We start from the raw sequence: 19,135 nt of genomic DNA, 5'->3' as shown, positions 1-19,135 counted from the left end.
CCTTCAGTGCTAAACTATGTGGATATGTTCGCCGAGCTGTGCATCACTTTGCATTTTATCGGTGAGGGTTCACCTCAGCTCCGCTGTTCATTGGCCTTTACGGCTTCAAGTCAGTTAATTCTACGCAAAAATTGTGTAGTTACGCGAGACGGGATCCAAAAGGGTTAGATGCTAGCCTTACTTCGTATAACAGTACAATGTGTTGCTATCGCATTCAATACTTCGCCCTTGCGGCGAAACAGTGATTTTTTTTCCTTTCGCCATGCCGGGAATCGGAGCTTCACATTTCTGTTGCTGCAGGCAACAACGAAGGTCATGCATGAAACAATTAACTGCTAGATGACAAAGATGCTGTTGTAGGTGCGTCAAGTCTAGTCGCTTCGTTACTCAGCTGCACTTTTCTTTCTGTATATTAGTGCATATTTGTGCCTAATCTCCATATTGGTGTAGCAAGTTCTCTAATTTCTGTACTTATTTCATATGATGTGGTGGTGGTGTTGAGAGCAGCAGGACCACCATAAAATTTCACTAAGCCTTGAGTGGACGCCGAGAGTGAATTATACGATAAGGAAAGAAATACCACATTTTTCTTTTTATTTCCAACATTTCATACAACGTACTAGCACTGGATAACCCGATCGCCGAACAGATGCAGTTTACTTGAGCCATTTAGTGCCCCTTCAGATCAACAGCGTTTGCTCTTGCGTGATTAAGCGCACCACTTTGGGTTTGTTGACTTTTCCAGTATCCGTCTTTGGCAGGGATTCCAGAAAGATGACACCACCATGGAGATGCTTGTGCGTGGCGAGATGACCTGCGTTGGAAAATCACAATCACAATAGCTTTCACACCGTTGTACGTAAAGCGCTGGACACATATTTTGAATGTCATCGTTCAGTGTTGTACTCAGACTAGATTTGAGCGCAGCTTGCTCATTGTGTTTGTAGCCAGATATTCTATAAACGCAGCAATGTTACGTAGTTTTCATATGTTTCAATTTGTTATACTGGCTATGTCCTAGCTAGCTCTTTCAATCCTGTCCTGAAAAAACGGGAGCACTCAAATGCTAAAAATGCTAAAAATACTTGGAAGTGAGAAATTCAAATTTCTATAAAAATATTTTACATCATTATTACGCTTCTTTCAATTGATACTTATTGTCTTTTTAGCAGTTGCTCGAAACTCATAGTACTATACGGCTAATACAAAGGGCACATGGGAAACTACCCCATAAATGTAAAGGAAGGCAGCAAATGCAGTTCAAATAGGGAAGCAGCATCGGTGAGATGCAGCATTTCCGAATTCGGTGAGTTTGCTTCATTCCTTTTGGTTATCAAATTTCGCATGGAAAGCATTCTTGAAATAAATATATCCGAAAGAACTTCGCAACTCAGCAGGGTGGTCTCTTTATTGTATGCATATTCTACATGTGTTTCTACAAAATTAGGTGAAAAAGCTTAAGATCTCAACCATGCTTTAATTACACTGAAGTGTGGGTAGTGAGGATGTTTTTATTCGGAGAGGTGCGCGGATAGCCAACAGGCCTATGTTTTGCAATACACAACACAAATCGTTTGAAGTAGGGTACGAATTTGGGCTGGTTGGCTCATGATTGACAGTAGAAAACAGCGCTAAAAGACGGGACGAAGTCAGAGAAATTAAGAGTCAGAGAAATTGGTATGTCACACTAACCTCCCATGGCTAAGGCAACTTCAACGCCTACTTTCCAAGGAGCGAAGACATTGCGAGAAATTGGAATATAAGCTCGAGGAAAAGCTGCTTAGGAAGAGATGGTGAAGGCGTATTACTCAAAAGTACTTAAGCGCAGATTGACCAAAACAGCAAAATTATGATTTTATTCCTAAAAAAAATCATAGACACGCTCAGAAGCAAAACCGTGCAGCGACTAGCGCTTAGTAGCGTTGGAAGCCATCTAAAATGGCGCCAAAACCGCACCTCTTGACAGATGCAGGGGCTTCTTTACATGTCGTTTCCCATCATCGTTGTCGCATGTAAGTATTTTTTATAAGAAATATGGCTAGATCAGTTACATATGCAATATCTCCTACTATCATCACAAGTTTTGATTGCAAACTTACCCGGCAGTAATGCTATAGTAGCGTAGTCATTGGTGTCTGTTGTGAGCAATTTCCGCGCCTGTTTTTAAACATAAAGGTGCGTTTTTCTCGCGATCAGTCTTTTGACAGTTTTCGAAACGTGACGTAATTTTTTATAATACTATCTGACCGATGGCTGAAAGTTTCTGACTTAAATCCCTTCCAAGTGGTCTGAACCTGAAAGCTTGAAAAAACTGTGCGAGTTATAACTAGGAAATCAATATTAATTCTAAAATCTTCCTTACGGCACGTGACATGCAAAGACAATATGTTTTTCTTGTGAGATAAAAAAAGAACCCGTTTTTAGAGCTAGGGGTTAATTCCGCTACCATGTGGAATTAGCGTGCCAGATTTCACGGTCATACTGTTTTTGGTTTCTAAGAAAAGGTATGTACAGTTCATTTTACACCACAGTATAAAACTTGGTACCTTAATAAAAAATAGTGAAAAAGGTTATAGGGTTGAAATCGCACTATGCAAAGGCCAGAATCTTTCTTATTTAACACTGGTTTGAGTAGCAGAACATAAAACGAGGGACGTCGCTGTACATATAGCTTAAAGTTTATTTCTACGCGCGCGGCTAAATAAATAACCAGAACATGCACGTAACCAACAGGCATTTAGCCACCCGCATAGAAATAAAATTTCCGTTGTTAGTAATGCGACGTCCTTGTCTGTCTCGTTTTTGTCCGCCGTTTTAGGTTCCGCTGCTCAAACGAACATTAGCTATGAACTAGCTCCGAAGAATACCGTTTTAACGTTTCTTATTTAGCACGAAAAATTTAACAATAAGATATAGAAAAGTTCCTGAGCTACAAAGATTAATCCAAGATTACCAGTGTACCCTACCACACCTCCTTAAAGGACCCCTGCGACACAAATTAAGCGTGTAGTTTTCAGCGCTTCCTCTCGAACTGTGAAATGCACCGATATCGTTGCACGAGTGCACACGCCAAAACAAAGCTGTTATAATTTTATTTCAGTGGAAAAACCACATTATTTTGGAGTAGAGCAACACACAACGGCTATTTTTTATGATCTGAAGTGACGCTTCATTACGTGGGAGTGACGACACTGGTCGTGCGTTTCGATTGGTTTGACGCGACGAGTCTCGCGTACTATTCATATGGTCACAGACAGGCCGCAATAATGTGCGCTAGAAATTAAAAAAGCACTCCTTATACTTCCCCAGATACAAAAGGATTTCTGTTTTTAAATGTGAAAGTTTGAAAACAACTGCAAAAAGACGCTAGAAGCGCTGCACAACGGCCACCACGAGGCGAGTCGCCCGGTGTTTCTCTGTAAGAGGCGCGCGGTGATTGGAACCGGCTTTTGACGTCAGTGGGAGAGTGAAATGCGAAAGGGAACGTTTTTTTCTTGTCATCTGCTGGGGTTTTGAAGTTCTAAGGCTGATGACTCCCGTTACCGTGCATCGAGTTCGATCATTCTTTTTGCGTTCATCTCAGTATTTAGCTCTGCAGATTGCAGACCAAAAAAATCACAGCATATCCACGGGGTGAATGATGATGAGTGGGGCGAAGCTACGGAGGGAATCATCTGTAAACCGTGAAACTCTTCCGTGAAATGCGCCCAGTACATAATATAAAGAGTGTGAAACATCGTGTACATATTAAACATCAAACTTTCATTGCACTGTTGGTTTACGTGGTCCCTTCATTATCACTTGTGATCGGTGAAATGCAAGGAAGAAGTCCGCTCCCGAGCGAAAGAGCGCCAAGAGCGACCGCATTCCCCGCTCGCCCTGTGCGAATTAAAGGCAAGGCTAGAGGGAAGACAGGACGCGCGTTCCACGACGCGAGGTCGGTAGCATGCCCAACGAAAGCCAACGGAACGCGATCGTGCAAGTGCTCCGGCTTCGCATCGCCTCATGGTTCCATTTAGCGTCCCAAAACCAAACATATTGCTCGAGGTGTGCCTTGCGTTTTTGGTAGAAATATTTCTTTATAATGTACATTAAGACGAAAAGTTGAAAGCTCACTAGAGTGTATCGCCCGCAAAGTATGTCTTTTAGTGTGATTTAACTCTCGTACGGCAGGGTCCTTGCGCCGTTGCCGGTCCACCTCGCCCGTTGACGATCGGGCGAGATGGCTACATACAACTACTGCTACTACACTTTAAGAAAAACATCTGGCGTTCTTTCGTTCTGCTTTTACAAAACATCTGGCGTCTTTCGTTGGTTTATTTCATCAATCAACGGCGTTTTGAACAAAATTTTTATTGTTTAATCACGCACAGGAGAAATCTCACCAGGCACTACCTTGGAGGTAAACAATGGCTGCTAATGGCAATGGGAGACAGAAGAAGTCGGCTTTTAGCTAACACTTACACTTCTACTTCTACTAACGTTTCCTACTGGAACATGCCAATGGCTGCTAATGGGGAATGAGAGACAGAAGAATTCGGCTTTTAGTTAACGCGCACGCTGCGAATTTTTTATTGTTCAACAACGCACAGGAGAAATCTCCCACCGGCACCACCTTGGAGGTCAAAGCGTAAGACTTGTTACTCACTACTACGACCACGACGACTACGAGGGACAAACGGGTGCCGCCTTAAGGAGCTTCGCCCCTAAAACATTGCAGGACCCCTTTCAGTTGACTTAGGAGTTGAACGAGATGCCCAAGTGAGTGCGTGCATTTGAAGAGAAGCTACGACAGCCATCCCCCTTGGTGTCCATGATAAAGCGAAAGATGGTTGAGGAAGATCACCAGGCTCAAATGGACCAAGAATAGCAACAGCGAGGACATATTGTATCAGGTCTGAATCAGCGTACGATAGGAAGAGAGGTGCGATGACTAGCCCAGACGGCCGACTGCAGGATTTACCCAGGAAGTGAGAACATACGATTAATTGCGCATGCAAAATCATGAGGCCATCCTGCGGCTACGAGGGTGTATCTTGCAGCTCACCAAAGAAGACGCATCCTTTGCTAATACTGTGGGCATCGGTGCCAAGGCGGCTGAAATCCCTTGCCTGGATGGCAACCTAGACATGAAGACCATGCTAGCCTGATTTGGCAAAATGCGCCGGCAGGTGGAATAGTCAAAAACGGAGACTGAGAGGTGTGTTGACCTGATTACCTACTTCCGAGAGCTGGCAAGAAAGGGGGCCCTCGATCTGCACGCCAAGTGCGCAGCCGAGCTTCGCTAAATGACGGGTCAGCTTGAACAGTAGAAGGCATACGATGGCAGGGCACGGCACCATAGATAACTATAGAATTTCGGAAGAATTATTCAGTTCCTTAAAGTACAGATGGTAACGTCCGTTCTTGCACTATGAAACTCCAAAGAAGCATCATCATAACCAGACCTATCGAAAAGTTCTACCGCCTGGAACTCCACGATCAAATTTACAGTGCGGCCGGGAACATTGCTCCATCGCGAGTGCCAGTGCACCAACAGAAGAGGAACAAGAGTCGGCAAGCAAGAGGGGGAAAAGGGGGACTCTGGACTGCGGGCAGTGTCTTTGTGGCCTCAGTCAGCGTAAGTACCAGCCTTTCTTAAGTACACCGACGGTGCCGAGTGACTGTACTCTTGCTCTGCACTTTAGTACACAAGGTCGTGAACACTCCAACGAATTCTAGCACGGCCTTCGCTGAGTAAGAGCGCGGACTTTTAGCAAGTTGTAGACTCTCGCCATGAACAGAAAGATGAGTACGCCATACAACAGCATAGTCATTGGATGCTTCAGTTTTAAAATGAAGGCAAGCAAAACATGGCGTCGGTGCGCCTGACGTACTTCTTTCTTTCTTTCTTTCCTTCTCTTTCTTTCTTTCTCTTTCCTTCTTTCTTTTTCTTTCTCTCTTTCTTTCGTTATTTCTTTCTTTCTTCTTCTTCATTTCCTTCTATCCTATTGCTCAATGACCCCCCCCCCCCTAAAAGGGAGTGAATGCGAGCCAGTTGGTACGTATCCATAGTTAAAAACAGCGCGAAGTAGACACGGACAAGAATGCACAGAGGACTAGCGCTGACCGCGAACTTCTGGTTCATTGTAAAAACGCGCGAATGTACACTGTAACGGAAAACTCAAGGAAGGGAAACATATCAGAGCTTCTAGCAGCGCATGCGTCCAGCAGCACAATATTGTTCAGTCATGAATGATTAGTTATGGAGATAGCAACACTCTTTGCCTGCTAGATTAATGGTGGGCGCGCAGAGACATGCTTCATCTTTCATTTCATCGCGAAAGCCTCATAAACTTCACGTGCAGCCTGTTCCTTGTATGTGCGCAGCGTCAGGGTCTCCTCAAAACGTGGTAGGCAGCCACATTTAGCACAGTGATTGGCCGCCAAATTGCTGCCGCTTTTTGCCTTGAGGTTGGCGTGTTCCCGCGAGGTTGGCGTGTTCCCGCAGACGGTCGTTCAGGCAACGGCCCGTCTTCCCGATATAGACACTCCCACATGATGTCGGGATCTCGTACACTACTTCGCACCTGCCTGGGACATAGTTCGTCGAGCGCTTCTTCACACAACTCTTGCTGGCTTGATTCTTCTCACTCAAATTTTTGCAAAGGGAGCTCAGTTTGTTGGGGGCCGAGAATACCACATGGACCTCTGCTAATCCAGCGGCCTTCTTGATGCGGTGGGACACGCTGGGCACATACCGAATAACCACTGTCTTAGACTTTTGAAGACTTGGCCGGATGGGTTCCCTCGTGGACCTTCTCGCAAAAGGGCTGCTGTCAAAGAAGACAGCAGGCTATCCGTGTAGCCACTCTCCTTTAGCCTCTGAACTTACGACCCATAGCTGCTTGCGATTTAGTGGTGGCAGGAGCAAACTAGGGCATTTCTCAGGGCCTCACAAACGATGGCCCGTTTCTCAAGCTGTTTCCTTCCTTCTTGCCGGCTATTGGACCGTCGTCCACGTGCTTAGCAGGGCAACACTTCAGTTGCTACAGGTAACAGAGGCGCTCATGCGTTCATACCCAGGCAGCAATGAAATGCGCCAACGTGAAACGGTAACTCACCTGAACGGCTCATCGCTGAGAAGTTCCACCCTGAGAGAACATCACTTATCTAATAACAGCGCAAATCGGCGCGTGGCGGGCGCAGTTTCGAGAGCCGTGTTTCTTCGCGCACATGGGCGCCGTTTTTTTTAAAGACAAACGTATTTGATGCCAGGGTGCACCAAGTCTTTCATGAGGTATTTCCGTCACGGAAATACGTCAGCAAAATGAACGCGATCAGATGGCAAAGAAACGTGAAAAAAATATTCCGTTGCCGAGAGTGGAGCCCTCGACATCTACACGAATGCACTTTTAAATGCGAAGCATTTCTTAGCGAACTTCTGCGACTTTGAGCGTATCTATCTATCTATCTATCTATCTATCTATCTATCTATCTATCTATCTATCTATCTATCTATCTATCTATCTATCTATCTATCTATCTATCTATCTAGCCGCCTACGACTTTGTGTTCTCCTGGCCGTTTCGTTAATCGGATCTATACCAAAATTGGTGTGTCATAACATGGCCTTATTACGAACATAAATGGCAGGTCATATCATGAAAATCATGACACGCATGTCATGAAGAGCATGATTTACATTCCACGACCTTAGGCTCTTGCGGCCGTTCCGTTAATTTCATATGCTCCAAAATTGGTACGACGTGACAAGAATTCATGACGAACATAATGACTGGTCCTAACATGCAAATCATGACGCGCATGTCATGTGCAGCATGATTTACATGACATGGTCTCTGGGCGCTCGCGGCCGTTTAAATGAAGGGATATAAACGAAAACTGGTATGACGAGACATTTCTGTATGAAGAACATAACTGACTCGTGGTAACATGAAAATCATGACATGCATGTCATGTATGACATGATTTACATGCCACGCTCATGGCGCACTCGCGGTCGTTTCGCTAGATTGATATACACCAAAATTGGTATTGTGCTATGTGACTGTATGAAGAACATGAATAACAGGTCGCAGCATGAAAACCATGACATCTATGACATGTATGTCATGATTTACATGCCACGCTCATGGTGCATTTGCGGCTGTTTCGCTTGCATGATATACACCAAAATTGGTATTGCGCGGCACGACCGTATGAGGAATGTAAGTGAGAGGAGGTAACATGAAAATCATGACATGCAAGTCATGTACAAACTGATTTACATGTCACGCTCATGGTGCGCTAGCGGCCGTTTCAGTAGATTGATATACACCAAAATTGGTATTGCGCGAAGTGACTGTATGAAGAACATGAATAACAGTTGGTAAGATGAAAACCATTACATGCATGTCATGTATGTCATGATATACATGCCACACTCATGATGCATTCGCGGCCGCTTCGCTAGCTTGATGTACACCAAAATTGGTATTGCACGCAGCGACTGTATGACGAACGTAAATGAGACATGGTAACATGAAAATCATGACATGCATGACATGTACGACATGATTTACATGTCATGGTCATGGCGTATTTGTGGCCGTTTCGCTTGCGTGATATACACCAAAATTGGTATTGCGCGACGCGACTGAATGACGAACGTAAATGAGAGGTGGTAACATGGAAGCATGACATGCAGGTCATGTACGACATGATTTGCAAGCCACACTCATGATACATTCGCGGCCGTTTTCCTAGCTTGATATATACCAATATTGGTATTGCGCGACGCGACTGTATGACGAACATGAATAACAGTTGGTAACATGAAAACCGTGACATGATGTCATGTATGTCATGATTTACATGCCGCGCTCATGGTGCATTCGCGGCCGTTTCTCTATCTTCATATACACCAAAATTGGTATTGCGCGAAGCGACTGTATGACGAACGTAAATGAAAGGTGTTAACATGAAAATCATGACATGCATGTCATGTATGGCATGATTTACATGCTATACTCGTGGTGCACTCGCGGCCATTTCGCTCGCTTGATATACACCAAAATTGATATTGCGCGATGTGACTGTATGACGAACATAAATGAGAGGTCTTAACATGCGAATCATGTTATGCATGTCATGTAGGGTATGATTTACATGCCACTGTCATGGTGTGTTTCCGGCCGTTTTGTTAACTGGATATATACCGAAATTGGTATGGCACGACTCGAGTGCGTGATGAACATAAGCGACAGGTCATGCATTGTATATACCAGAATATGCGTTTCATTGGCATGGTGTATAGTAGATTGTGCATGCATGCGTGCATGGCAAACATGCGAGACATGGTGGACTAGATGCCATGGCATGAATGATTTCATTTGGCTCAAAGACAAACAAGGCGATGCGTGCAGCTCTTTGCTGGCTGCTTCGCATTACATCGATTCCCACAGTGCGTGGGATCTGCCGATTTTTTTCTTTTTTTACCTCTCACATTTTCCTCGCAGAGTGTTCTTGTTCGCGGGGTGGTGTCGCCGTCTGGAAGCGGAACAGCGAAGTTACGCGTATGTTCCGCGATTAGCTCAGGAAACGCGCCGTTGATACCACCGTACCATTCGGCACGTTTCCAATAGGAGAAGTGCAATTTGGTCAATGTTTAGCATACCGGGAGGTGGCGGCTTTGGCCCAAGCTTCCCTCACATGGAGGAAGGAAAAACTCACGTTCAATAAGGATTCAATGGGGGCTAGTTGGTACTGCATCGTTCTTGTTCTGCGCTAAAAAAATGTAACAGGGGGACGACACGGGAACACAGACGTGCGCAAGGAAAAACTCAAGAGAGGCCCTGCCCAGCCAGCGCTCTCTGAGAAAAGTGTGGAGGAAATGACGTCATAGCGGTCATATCCACTGGGCACAATGGCGGCGTTGCTAAGGTTACGTCGCGCGCCTTGCTCTGTAGCGGTGGCGGTAGGTGTGGCATGTGCGCTTCCGTACGTGCTTCCGTAGGTCTCGTACGGAATCGTGGCGTACAGTATTTATTCTTTGTGCCACGTGGGAAGCTCCGCAGTGTTGTCCCGGCGCTTATAGTACCCAATTAGCAGGGACAGTTGGGCGAGTTGGTTGAAGTTCATCTTTAAAAGGCGCGAAAAAAAACACTACGGACAGGTAGGAAGGAGACAGGACGTAGTCCGTAAAGTTTTTTTCGCGCCTTTTAAAGATGAATTATAGTACCCAGCTACGTTTGCAAAGCCTGTTGGTAGCCGCGGGGTCTGAACAGTGCGCGGAGCGAGAGCGTATTCACGGTACGTGCAGCAGATGAAGGATTTCAAGCGCTCAGCGAAATCATGCTAAAGCGCCGTGGCAGGATGGAATCGCTGTACTACCGAATCTGCACGATGAACGCCATGCAGGTCAGTGGCGGTTGTGCAGGGTTCTTGCTTGTGACAGCGGACGAAACATTTGTACCCCACACGTCCAAATGAGGACATCATAGTTTCATGTTGTATATGTTTACGTTTACAGTAACAACTTGTTTGTGCGTGTTCAAACACCTTTTCTGCTTTGCTCGATCACGATGCTCGCTCCTAGCAGTGTGCTCTCCGCAAAGAGCACAAGCGTTGAAGTGTCGTCGGCACACTGCATGGTGCACAAGTTCACCAGTTGCACAATGCTGACGCCGCTGGGCTTATACGTGGAGCAGGGGCACGGTGACCGGGTACCGCGTGAGAGATGCAATCCAACCATGCGAGCCGGTGCACGGTCGATCGTATTTTCTGCGCAGTACGTTAATAAAAGTCGTATAAGCATTGACACATGCGTCAGTGTATCTCGTCCGCGGCGTTCTCTTGTGCTTGCCTCGAGATCCTTGTCGGTGCGCTGTTGCTCGCCACATTTCCCCGCTGCTTGGCCGCCCGAAACTTCTTCAGTAACCTAAAATGATTCCTCAAGCCACGACCAAAATACGTTTTTGTGCTCGTCCGACAAGCGCGAATCGCGGAGCATTCTTTGTGCCGTGAGAATGTGCAGATTTTTTTGTATCGCGCCATCTAGCTCACAGTCTGTCTGAAAGCCCGAACAGATGAAAACAAAGCAGCGGCATAAAACTACAGCGTTTAAAAAAAGCTATAAAAGTTGCACGCGCTTGGACGCCGAAACAGTAATTTGGCCGGTCGGCCGATAAAGCATCTTAATTTTGAAATAAGCAAATAAAAGGAAGATCTTACGGTATAATTTAAAAAGTTCATGTAAATTTCTTTCAGCGCAGGAGTACAAAACTTGGACTAAATGATTTCGCCAACGGTATCGTGCGTGCCCTGCATGTTCCTTTCCGTTTGTTTCGGATCGTCACGGCACGCGCGGTTTTCGAATCGGAGAGAGAAACGTGCCTTCTACTGCGCTGTTATCGTGTAAACAAGAGAAGAGGATCTGCCCAGTGAATATCGCCCACCTCCGGTTTCACCAAGGCTTCACAGAGAATGACGCCATGGCCCCTCCTCGGCACTTCCCTTCCTCCGTGTTTGCTCATAACATTCATCCATATTAAAAAACAGCTCTCCGACGCTCGCCTGGCATTCGCACTACGTTCCTCGCTCGCCTTGTGAGAAACTGTTGCCGGGCTAGAGGGAACACACGACGGGCGTGCAGTTTCTCGTCCCGTTTCACGACGCTTTGAAGGAGTGCATACCGAGTACCAGTGTTTTGTATTTATTTAATGTTATTCATTACTATTAATTATGCTCTTGTTGCAGCGATCTATGTGCAGGATTCATCATACACGGTGGCCAGGTAACAACTTCAGCTACCCCAAGGGTTAAATCATTATCATGGGCGTTAGTCGTCGGGGCGGAGACGTGCCATTAGGCGTCAACGTGGATGCGTCCACATCAAGCGGTGCTTTATCTGCAAACGCCAATATACATTGTCCCAGCTCTCATATTTAAGTGCACTATAAACAATCAAATACTTCTGTGAAGGCACGTTTTACTTTCGTGTTATACAGATTCCTGTGAAGGAGGCATCAGCCATGTTTTTTTTTCTTTTATTTCGGTCCTACCTACGACGCCAACGACACTTGTGAGGCCCCGCAAGCTTTGCTTCAATACAGGAGAAATTGCTCACTGCGGTATCAACTGAGAAATAACGCGAAATAGATGTTTGTAGAATTCGCCGAAGAAATCGACTCCGTATATTAGAAGCCTTCTTCAGAATACACACTGAATGAAAAGTCGCTGCACAAAAAACACGAGGACTAGAAGGTAACACAACAGACGAGCGCAAACTGTCGCGCTCGTGTACTGTAAGTGCTACCTTCTAGTCCTCGTGTTTTTAGCGCTGCGATTATTGATCCAGTACGCAACACCAACTCGCCCACATCAAGCTCCTTCTGCTTCAGGATGCATCGAATTAAAAAGTCAACAAAGACAACAAAAGACAACAAAGTCAACAAAGTCAACAAAGTTCAGCAGAGAGACGAAAAACAAAAGAGATTTCAGAATGCGCGTAAGCTCAGGCATATTACAGAACAGGCCCGTAGCCAGGAAGGGCATAGCCCCCCCCCCCCTCGAAATTTTGGTGAAGTAGGTGGTTTACCAATAATAAATAATATAAATTAAATAGGTGTTTTTGTCAAAAAGTCAGCGTTTTCAGCAGGTGCCCCCCCCCCCCCCCCCGAAAAAAATTCCTGGCTACAGGCCTGCTACAGAACATCAAGTATTAGGTAAGGTAAAGTGTAGTGAGTATAGCTTAGCAAGGGCGAGGATCGGGCTCAACCACCAGACAAAAAGAACAATGTCAACCTAAGAAGTTTGTAAACGAATGCAAAAATAAGTGCACTCAATGGCTCACGGATACGTAATTCGTGCTTCGCTAATTTTCAAATGGTATCGTAGGCACTCCGCAACTATAATTGCAGCAAACATTCTAGGACAGTTTGAAATGGTTGGTTGGTCAAATTTATTAAACTCTCAATTTAAAATGTTGAAAAGTTTCTTTCATCGCGACACGGTTGAGGTGTCTGCCCACCGAAAAGCGAATCCTGGCATGCACATGAGAAGGTGATGCAAACTGGGTCTGATCGCGTTCTGCCCTTGAATGCGAAGCTTTAGCGTGCTCCAAGTTTCTTAATATTGTCGCGGGCGAAACAAGACAGAGAACCGGGAGCCGACGTCTGCCCCAGAACCAGAGCAGCAAAAACGTTCTCTTCTTCTTCACACTCAAACGTGTATGTGCCACAGTGGGATGGTATGTGTTATTACCCCCTCTCCCAAAGAAGCATCGTCTCGATGCTGTACATGAGGGCAAAAGAAAAGTGAAGAAGGATACTATACAAGCGAAATAAATGTGTCGTAACACAAAAGAACGTAGTCTGCTGCTGTCAAACTATGAGTCAAATAACAGCAAAGAACAAAACGAAAAAGAGAAAACAAGGGGACACACACTAAGGCGTCAATGAAGTCAATGGCACTCCACAGTCGAGTCACAGCGGGAAAAGTACGGTTTCAGCCTGGAAACATGGATGACTTCAGTTTGTGGAAGGCGACGGGAACGTCTCAAGGTGCTTTCTGGAAGAACCTCATAAGTAACGTCGCTGAGACGTCGTACAACCTTGTAAGGTCCGAAGTAGCGGCGCAGCAGCTTTTCTGAACGGCCTCGCTGTCTGATGGGGGTCCACACCCAGACTTCATCACCAGGATTGAAAGTAACTTCTCGGTGACGAAGATTGTAGCGGCGTGCGTCTGTAGTTTGGCGACTCTGAATACGGCGTCGCGCGAGTTGACGGGCCTCCTCGGCGCGTTGAGCGAACATCGCAGCATCCGTGTAAAACATTCCTAGGTTGTCGGGGAGGAGCATGGCGTCGAGCATTGTGGTGACCTCTCGACCGTAGACTAAGCGAAAAGGGGTGAAACCGGTAGTTTCTTGAACTGCAGTATTATACGCAAAAAATGGGCGACGTCTGCTGCGGTAGCTTTTGGAAGTGCCTTAGTTTCGCAGTACCGTGTTAAGTAATCGGTAGCGACCACAATCCACCGATTTCCAGACGAAGACATGGGGAATGATCACAGCAAGTCCATGCCGATCTGATGAAAAGGCGCCTTCGGTGTGGCTATTGGTTGTAGCAGTCCCGCTGGTCGTATAGGTGGAGTCTTACGTCGTTGGCAGTCGCGACATGTGCGAACGTAGTGCTTCACAGTCTTCGCGAGACGTGGCCAGTAGTAGGAGCGGCGAATCCGTTGCAACGTGCGTGTATAGCCAAGGTGTCCAGACGATGGTTCATCGTGACAAGCACGTAAAATGTCGTCACGAAGCGTGGTTGGCGCAACTAGCAGGTATGTAGCTTGCGTATGGGCAAAGTTCTTCTTATAAAGGACGCCATCCCGGAAACAAAAGGAGGCTACCGAGCGTGCGAAACTTCGAGGAGGTTGGGATGTGCGCCCTTCCAGGTAGTCAATGAGCGGGCTGAGCTCCGAGTCTTCACGCTGTTGCTGAGCCAAGCTGGTTGCTGACACGGCGGAAAGAAAAGTGTCGTCGTCTTCAAGGTCAGTGTTGGCATTTCCAATTGGCGCACGTGAAAGACAGTCAGCGTCGGTGTGTTTCCGCCCAGACTTGTGCACGATGGTGACGTCGAATTCTTGTAGCCGAAGGCTCCATCGTGCGAGACGACCTGAGGGATCCTTGAGATTCGCAAGCCAACAAAGAGAATGGTGGTCGCTAACTACCCTGAATGGGCGGCCGTACAAGTATGGTCGAAACTTTGTTATGGCCCAGACAACAGCTAGGCATTCTTTTTCTGTAGCAGAATAGTTTTTCTCAGCAGGTGATAAGGTTCTGCTCGCATAAGCAATCACGCGCTCTACGCCATTATGCCACTGAACTAATACGGCGCCTAGACCGACGTTGCTGGCATCTGTGTGTAACTCTGTGTCAGCGTTTTCGTCAAAATGACCCAGTACAGGTGGAGACTGGAGATGGTTTCGGAGGGTGTCGAATGCATGGCGCTGATCCTGACCCCAAACAAACGGGACGCCGTCTTTTGTAAGGTGATTGAGAGGTTCAGCGATCTTCGAAAAATTTTTGACGAAACGCCTGTAGTACGCACAGAGCCCGAGAAATCGGCGTAGGTCGCGCTTATTTGTGGGCACGGGAAATGCGGCAACGGCGCTGGTTTTCTCGGGGTCTGGACGCAAAAGCGCAACGTACCATCCTTCTTCTTTACTAACACAACTGGTGACGCCCAGGGACTGGTCGATGGCTGGATGACGTCGTCTTTAAGCATCTGCTGAACTTGGTCACGTATAGCGTCTTGTTCCTTTTGCGACACCCGATAGGCATGTTGTCGAATGGGTCGTTCGGTGGGTTCGGTGATAATACGATGCTGAGCAAGCGGTGTCTGTTTAACCTTCGACGTTGTAGCGAAGCAGTCTTGAAATGAGCCGAGCATACGCAAAAGGCTTTCTCGTTGTGCTAAGGGTAGACCTTGGCTTACGTCGAGAGTGCTCGTGAAGTCCTCCGTAGAATGGTCGCCAGACGAAAGTGAAGCCAATGTTGATGAACCCTGGGCGTCGGCAATTTCCTCAAAGTATGCAATGGCGGTGCGTCTGGCAAGATGACGATATTCGTCGCTGAAGTTCGTGACCAGCAGGTGAGCTCGTCTGTTGCTAGGCTGAATGATTCCTCGGGCAATGCAGATTTGTCGTGAAAGAAGGAAAGACAAATTTGCCTCCGCAATTACAGCGTTGGACACGTCCTGTCCCAATTCCACAGTCACAAAGAGACTGCTTCGAGGCGGCAGAGTCACAGAATCATCGGCAACACGTAACGCTGTCTTCGGTAGTTCCGTGCTCTCAGCGGCAGCAGGAAAAGGTTCCTCGAATGATACAAGTAATTCACGGAGGTCAATGACGGCGCCGTATTCCCGAAGAAAGTCCATTCCCAGGATGACTGGCCGAGAGCAGACAGGCAACACGAGGAAAGACCCTGTAAATGTCGACGCACTGATTCGAATACGTGACGTGCACATTCCAGTCGGCATCACCAGATGGCCACCTGCCGTGCGCAACTGGGGTCCTTGCCATGGTGTAATAACTTTTCTCATTTCAGATGCCAGTGCGGCGCTCATAACAGAATAGTCAGCACCGGTGTCAACGAGGGCGGTGACAGCATGGCTGTCCACGAATACGGCGATGTCAGCAGAAACGATCTTTTTCTTGTCGGAAAATAGTGAAAAACCGGAACGGTCGTCGTCGGGTCGTTGCGTCGAGGGAGGTTCTTTCAAAGTTCGTCGGTCAGCGACTTCACCCCCAGAAGTCGCGGTTCCTAGTTTCCCCTGCGGGGACTCGGTGACCGGCTCCTGAAAGGAGCGTAAGACGACGAGGGCAAGCTAGGTGATGTTGACCGGCGAGGCGATGGCGATCTCGATTGGCGGCGCTGAACAGTCGAAGGAATTCGCTGGCCCGTGAGATACGCCTCGATTTCGCGGGGGCGCTCACCGTAGCGTGGGCATCGAGCATCAGGGTGGAAGCCGCGGAGACCTATTTGACGGTACTGACAGTTGCGATACACGTGACCCGCTTCGCCGCAGTGGTAGCAGAGCGGACGATTATCCGACGTGCGCCACACACTTGCCTTGCTAGCATTTTGTCTCGAGGCAGACGGCGGATATGTGGGTGCGCTCGGAAACCTTGACCCGGGAGGCGGACTCGAAGCGGTGTCCGGAAATGGGTGCGTAGCCTGGTCCATTGTCCGCATAGTGAGACCCGGTGCTGGTGGCGCAGAAGATCGCAGTGCTGCCGCATATGTCAGGACGGGGGCCTCAGGTATTGGTGGTGCGAGCGGCGCAAGAGGTGCGACCGCCTGCCTTATTTCCTGTCTGATTACGTCCGCGAGTGCAGTCACAGGTGGTTGGGCTCCTACTGCATGGAGTTGTCGCAGTTCGTCCCGCACGATACTTCGTATGAAGTCTGCGAGGGCCTGCCTCTCGCTGTCAGATCCGATGGAGCATGCAGTGGCTGTGATGTCGTTGCGTTCGTACTGTGACGACCGCTGCTGGAGAGTACGCTCCATCGTGGTTGCCTCACTGATGAACTCGGCCACAGTTGTCGGTGGATTGCGCACGAGTCCAGCGAAAAGCTGTTCTTTCACTCCGCGCATCAAGTGCCGCACCTTCTTTTCCTCTGACATGGCAGGGTCTGCGCGCCGGAAGAGTCGAAGCATGTCCTCGACAAACATTGAAACTCGCTCGTTCGGCCGCTGATTCCTACACGAGATGGCTTGTTCAGCTCTCTCCTTCCTTTCGGCGTTGCGATACGCGTCGCGGAGCTGTCGACTAAACTCTTGCCATGTCGCAAAGGAGCCCTCGTGGTTCTCGTACCACGTTTTCGCAGAATCTTCCAATGCGAAGTAAACTCTCCGCAGCTTGCGAACATCGTCCCATTCGTTGATGCTGGCAACCCGATCAAAGTGGTCGAGCCAGTCATCCACATCTTCGAAAATGTCTCCATGGAATGGTCTTGGTGTTTGTGGCGCATGAAAAACATGCGCGAGAGGAGAACAATGCGCATCGGTAGTTTGACTCGCCTGGCTTGTCGTCGGAGTCGTCATCTTTTCAAGTCTCGATGACAAGGGACCAAATTCGGGGGGTAATCCTCGCAGGCGGCGGCTGCTTCTTGCTCTGGGAGCTGTAGCTGTCTCCAAGGTGCTAGGAGTGACGGCTGACACTTGGGAGCCAAGGTACATGTACCCAGCACCCTCCACCAGTAATGTCGCGGGCGAAACAAGACAGAGAACCGGGAGCCGACGTCTGCCCCAGAACCAGAGCAGCAAAAACGTTCTCTTCTTCTTCACACTCAAACGTGTATGTGCCACAGTGGGATGGTATGTGTTAATATCGATATAGGCAAGAATGAAGATTTCATTTCACTCAGAACCACAACATCTATAGAGGGGAATTCGTAGCATTTGCAGGAGGTTGCTCGAAATAATGATTGACGAATCAAACCTTCCTTGATTGCGTCCCACTCACTTTGCACGGTAGCCTTGATGCTCCCCGCAAGAAGCTTGAGATCTTTGTTGCGCCCTTCTCGCGTAAGCACAACAGCTGCTGCAGGAGCTTCTCCATATTCGGAATGCGGAAGGCCAACAATGGATATTTCGGCGATGTCGGTCGAATGTTCTCGAAGTAGGAGCTCTTCCAGTTCTGCAGGAACCACCTGATTATCCCTACACTTGATGAGTTGCTTCAGCCTTTCCACGATGTACAGACGACCATCTTCGTCGTAGTAACCAGCATCACCTGCAATGTTGCAGAAACGCCAGAAATTTCCAAGTTTGCTGTTTATATGGAATCCGCACTTCTACGGCTACTTCGCAGTGCTGGTGGCACCTTGACGAGCGAAAACATATGCATATTCAAACTATGGCTTTGGTTTCGTTCGGCTTTTCATTTGTTTTACACAAATTATAAGGTGCATGAGAATTCGCTCGCGCTTTCAATTTTCAATTATTCAAGGATAACATATTCTGTTGTTTTGGTACTCTGTTATTTTAACGAATGTTCACTTCGTTGTTATTTTGGCACATTAAGCGAGTGGTAGGTTTACGAAGATTGAGTGATATATTACTGCATTTGGTATATGTGTCACTACCAGAACACCTGTCCTGTCTCCAAGGATGATAGCAGGCTGCACATACATCCAATATATAAAAACGCTCAGTAATTGTCGTTGCAAATAATGATAGCGTAATCTTTAACGAGACGCAAGGTAAGTGGCATTCTTACAGAAAAGCTGTATAGGAGGTTGCACATGTTACAGAGTTTGTTCAAGGAATTGTTATAGTACCAACACAGACATGTTAGTCGAAGGGCAAGATGATGCTCAAGGTTGTCCACTTGGTTGACATCTTGACATCTGTTTCTGTTTCGGCGCGGAAAGAGAATGAACTCCAGACAAATAGGTTTATTATGGTTTTTTAGTCAGTCCAGGGTCACGTGCATTTTAGATGCGAAGCAGCTTTTCCTCGGGGCTCCTACGCTCCGCCCCCCCCTCTCGCGCGTCTCATTCTCTCTTATGCAACGCCGCGATGAGCGCCGTCCTACGCTCCCCCCTCTCGCGCGCCTCATTCTCTCCTGCGCAACGCCGCGATGAGCGC

The 19,135-nt window shown here is 47.5% G+C and overlaps 1 protein-coding gene across 1 annotated transcript in view; it reads right to left on the bottom strand.

The window, feature by feature from the left end:
- Positions 1–680: 680 nt before the first annotated feature.
- The window catches only part of LOC119382105 (uncharacterized), a 57,267-nt gene continuing 38,812 nt past the window's right edge, over positions 681–19,135 (bottom strand). Inside the window, exons 8-9 of the mRNA XM_049413011.1 lie at positions 18,009–18,278; positions 681–814 (exon numbers count right to left, since the gene is read on the bottom strand). Of these exons, the coding sequence (XP_049268968.1) occupies positions 681–814; positions 18,009–18,278 (404 nt within the window). The remainder of the gene's footprint in view (positions 815–18,008; positions 18,279–19,135) is intronic.

This window comes from Rhipicephalus sanguineus, chromosome 2 (assembly GCF_013339695.2).
Source record: "Rhipicephalus sanguineus isolate Rsan-2018 chromosome 2, BIME_Rsan_1.4, whole genome shotgun sequence".
Taxonomy (NCBI): domain Eukaryota; kingdom Metazoa; phylum Arthropoda; class Arachnida; order Ixodida; family Ixodidae; genus Rhipicephalus; species Rhipicephalus sanguineus.
This window is presented reverse-complemented; position numbering and strand designations above follow the sequence as displayed.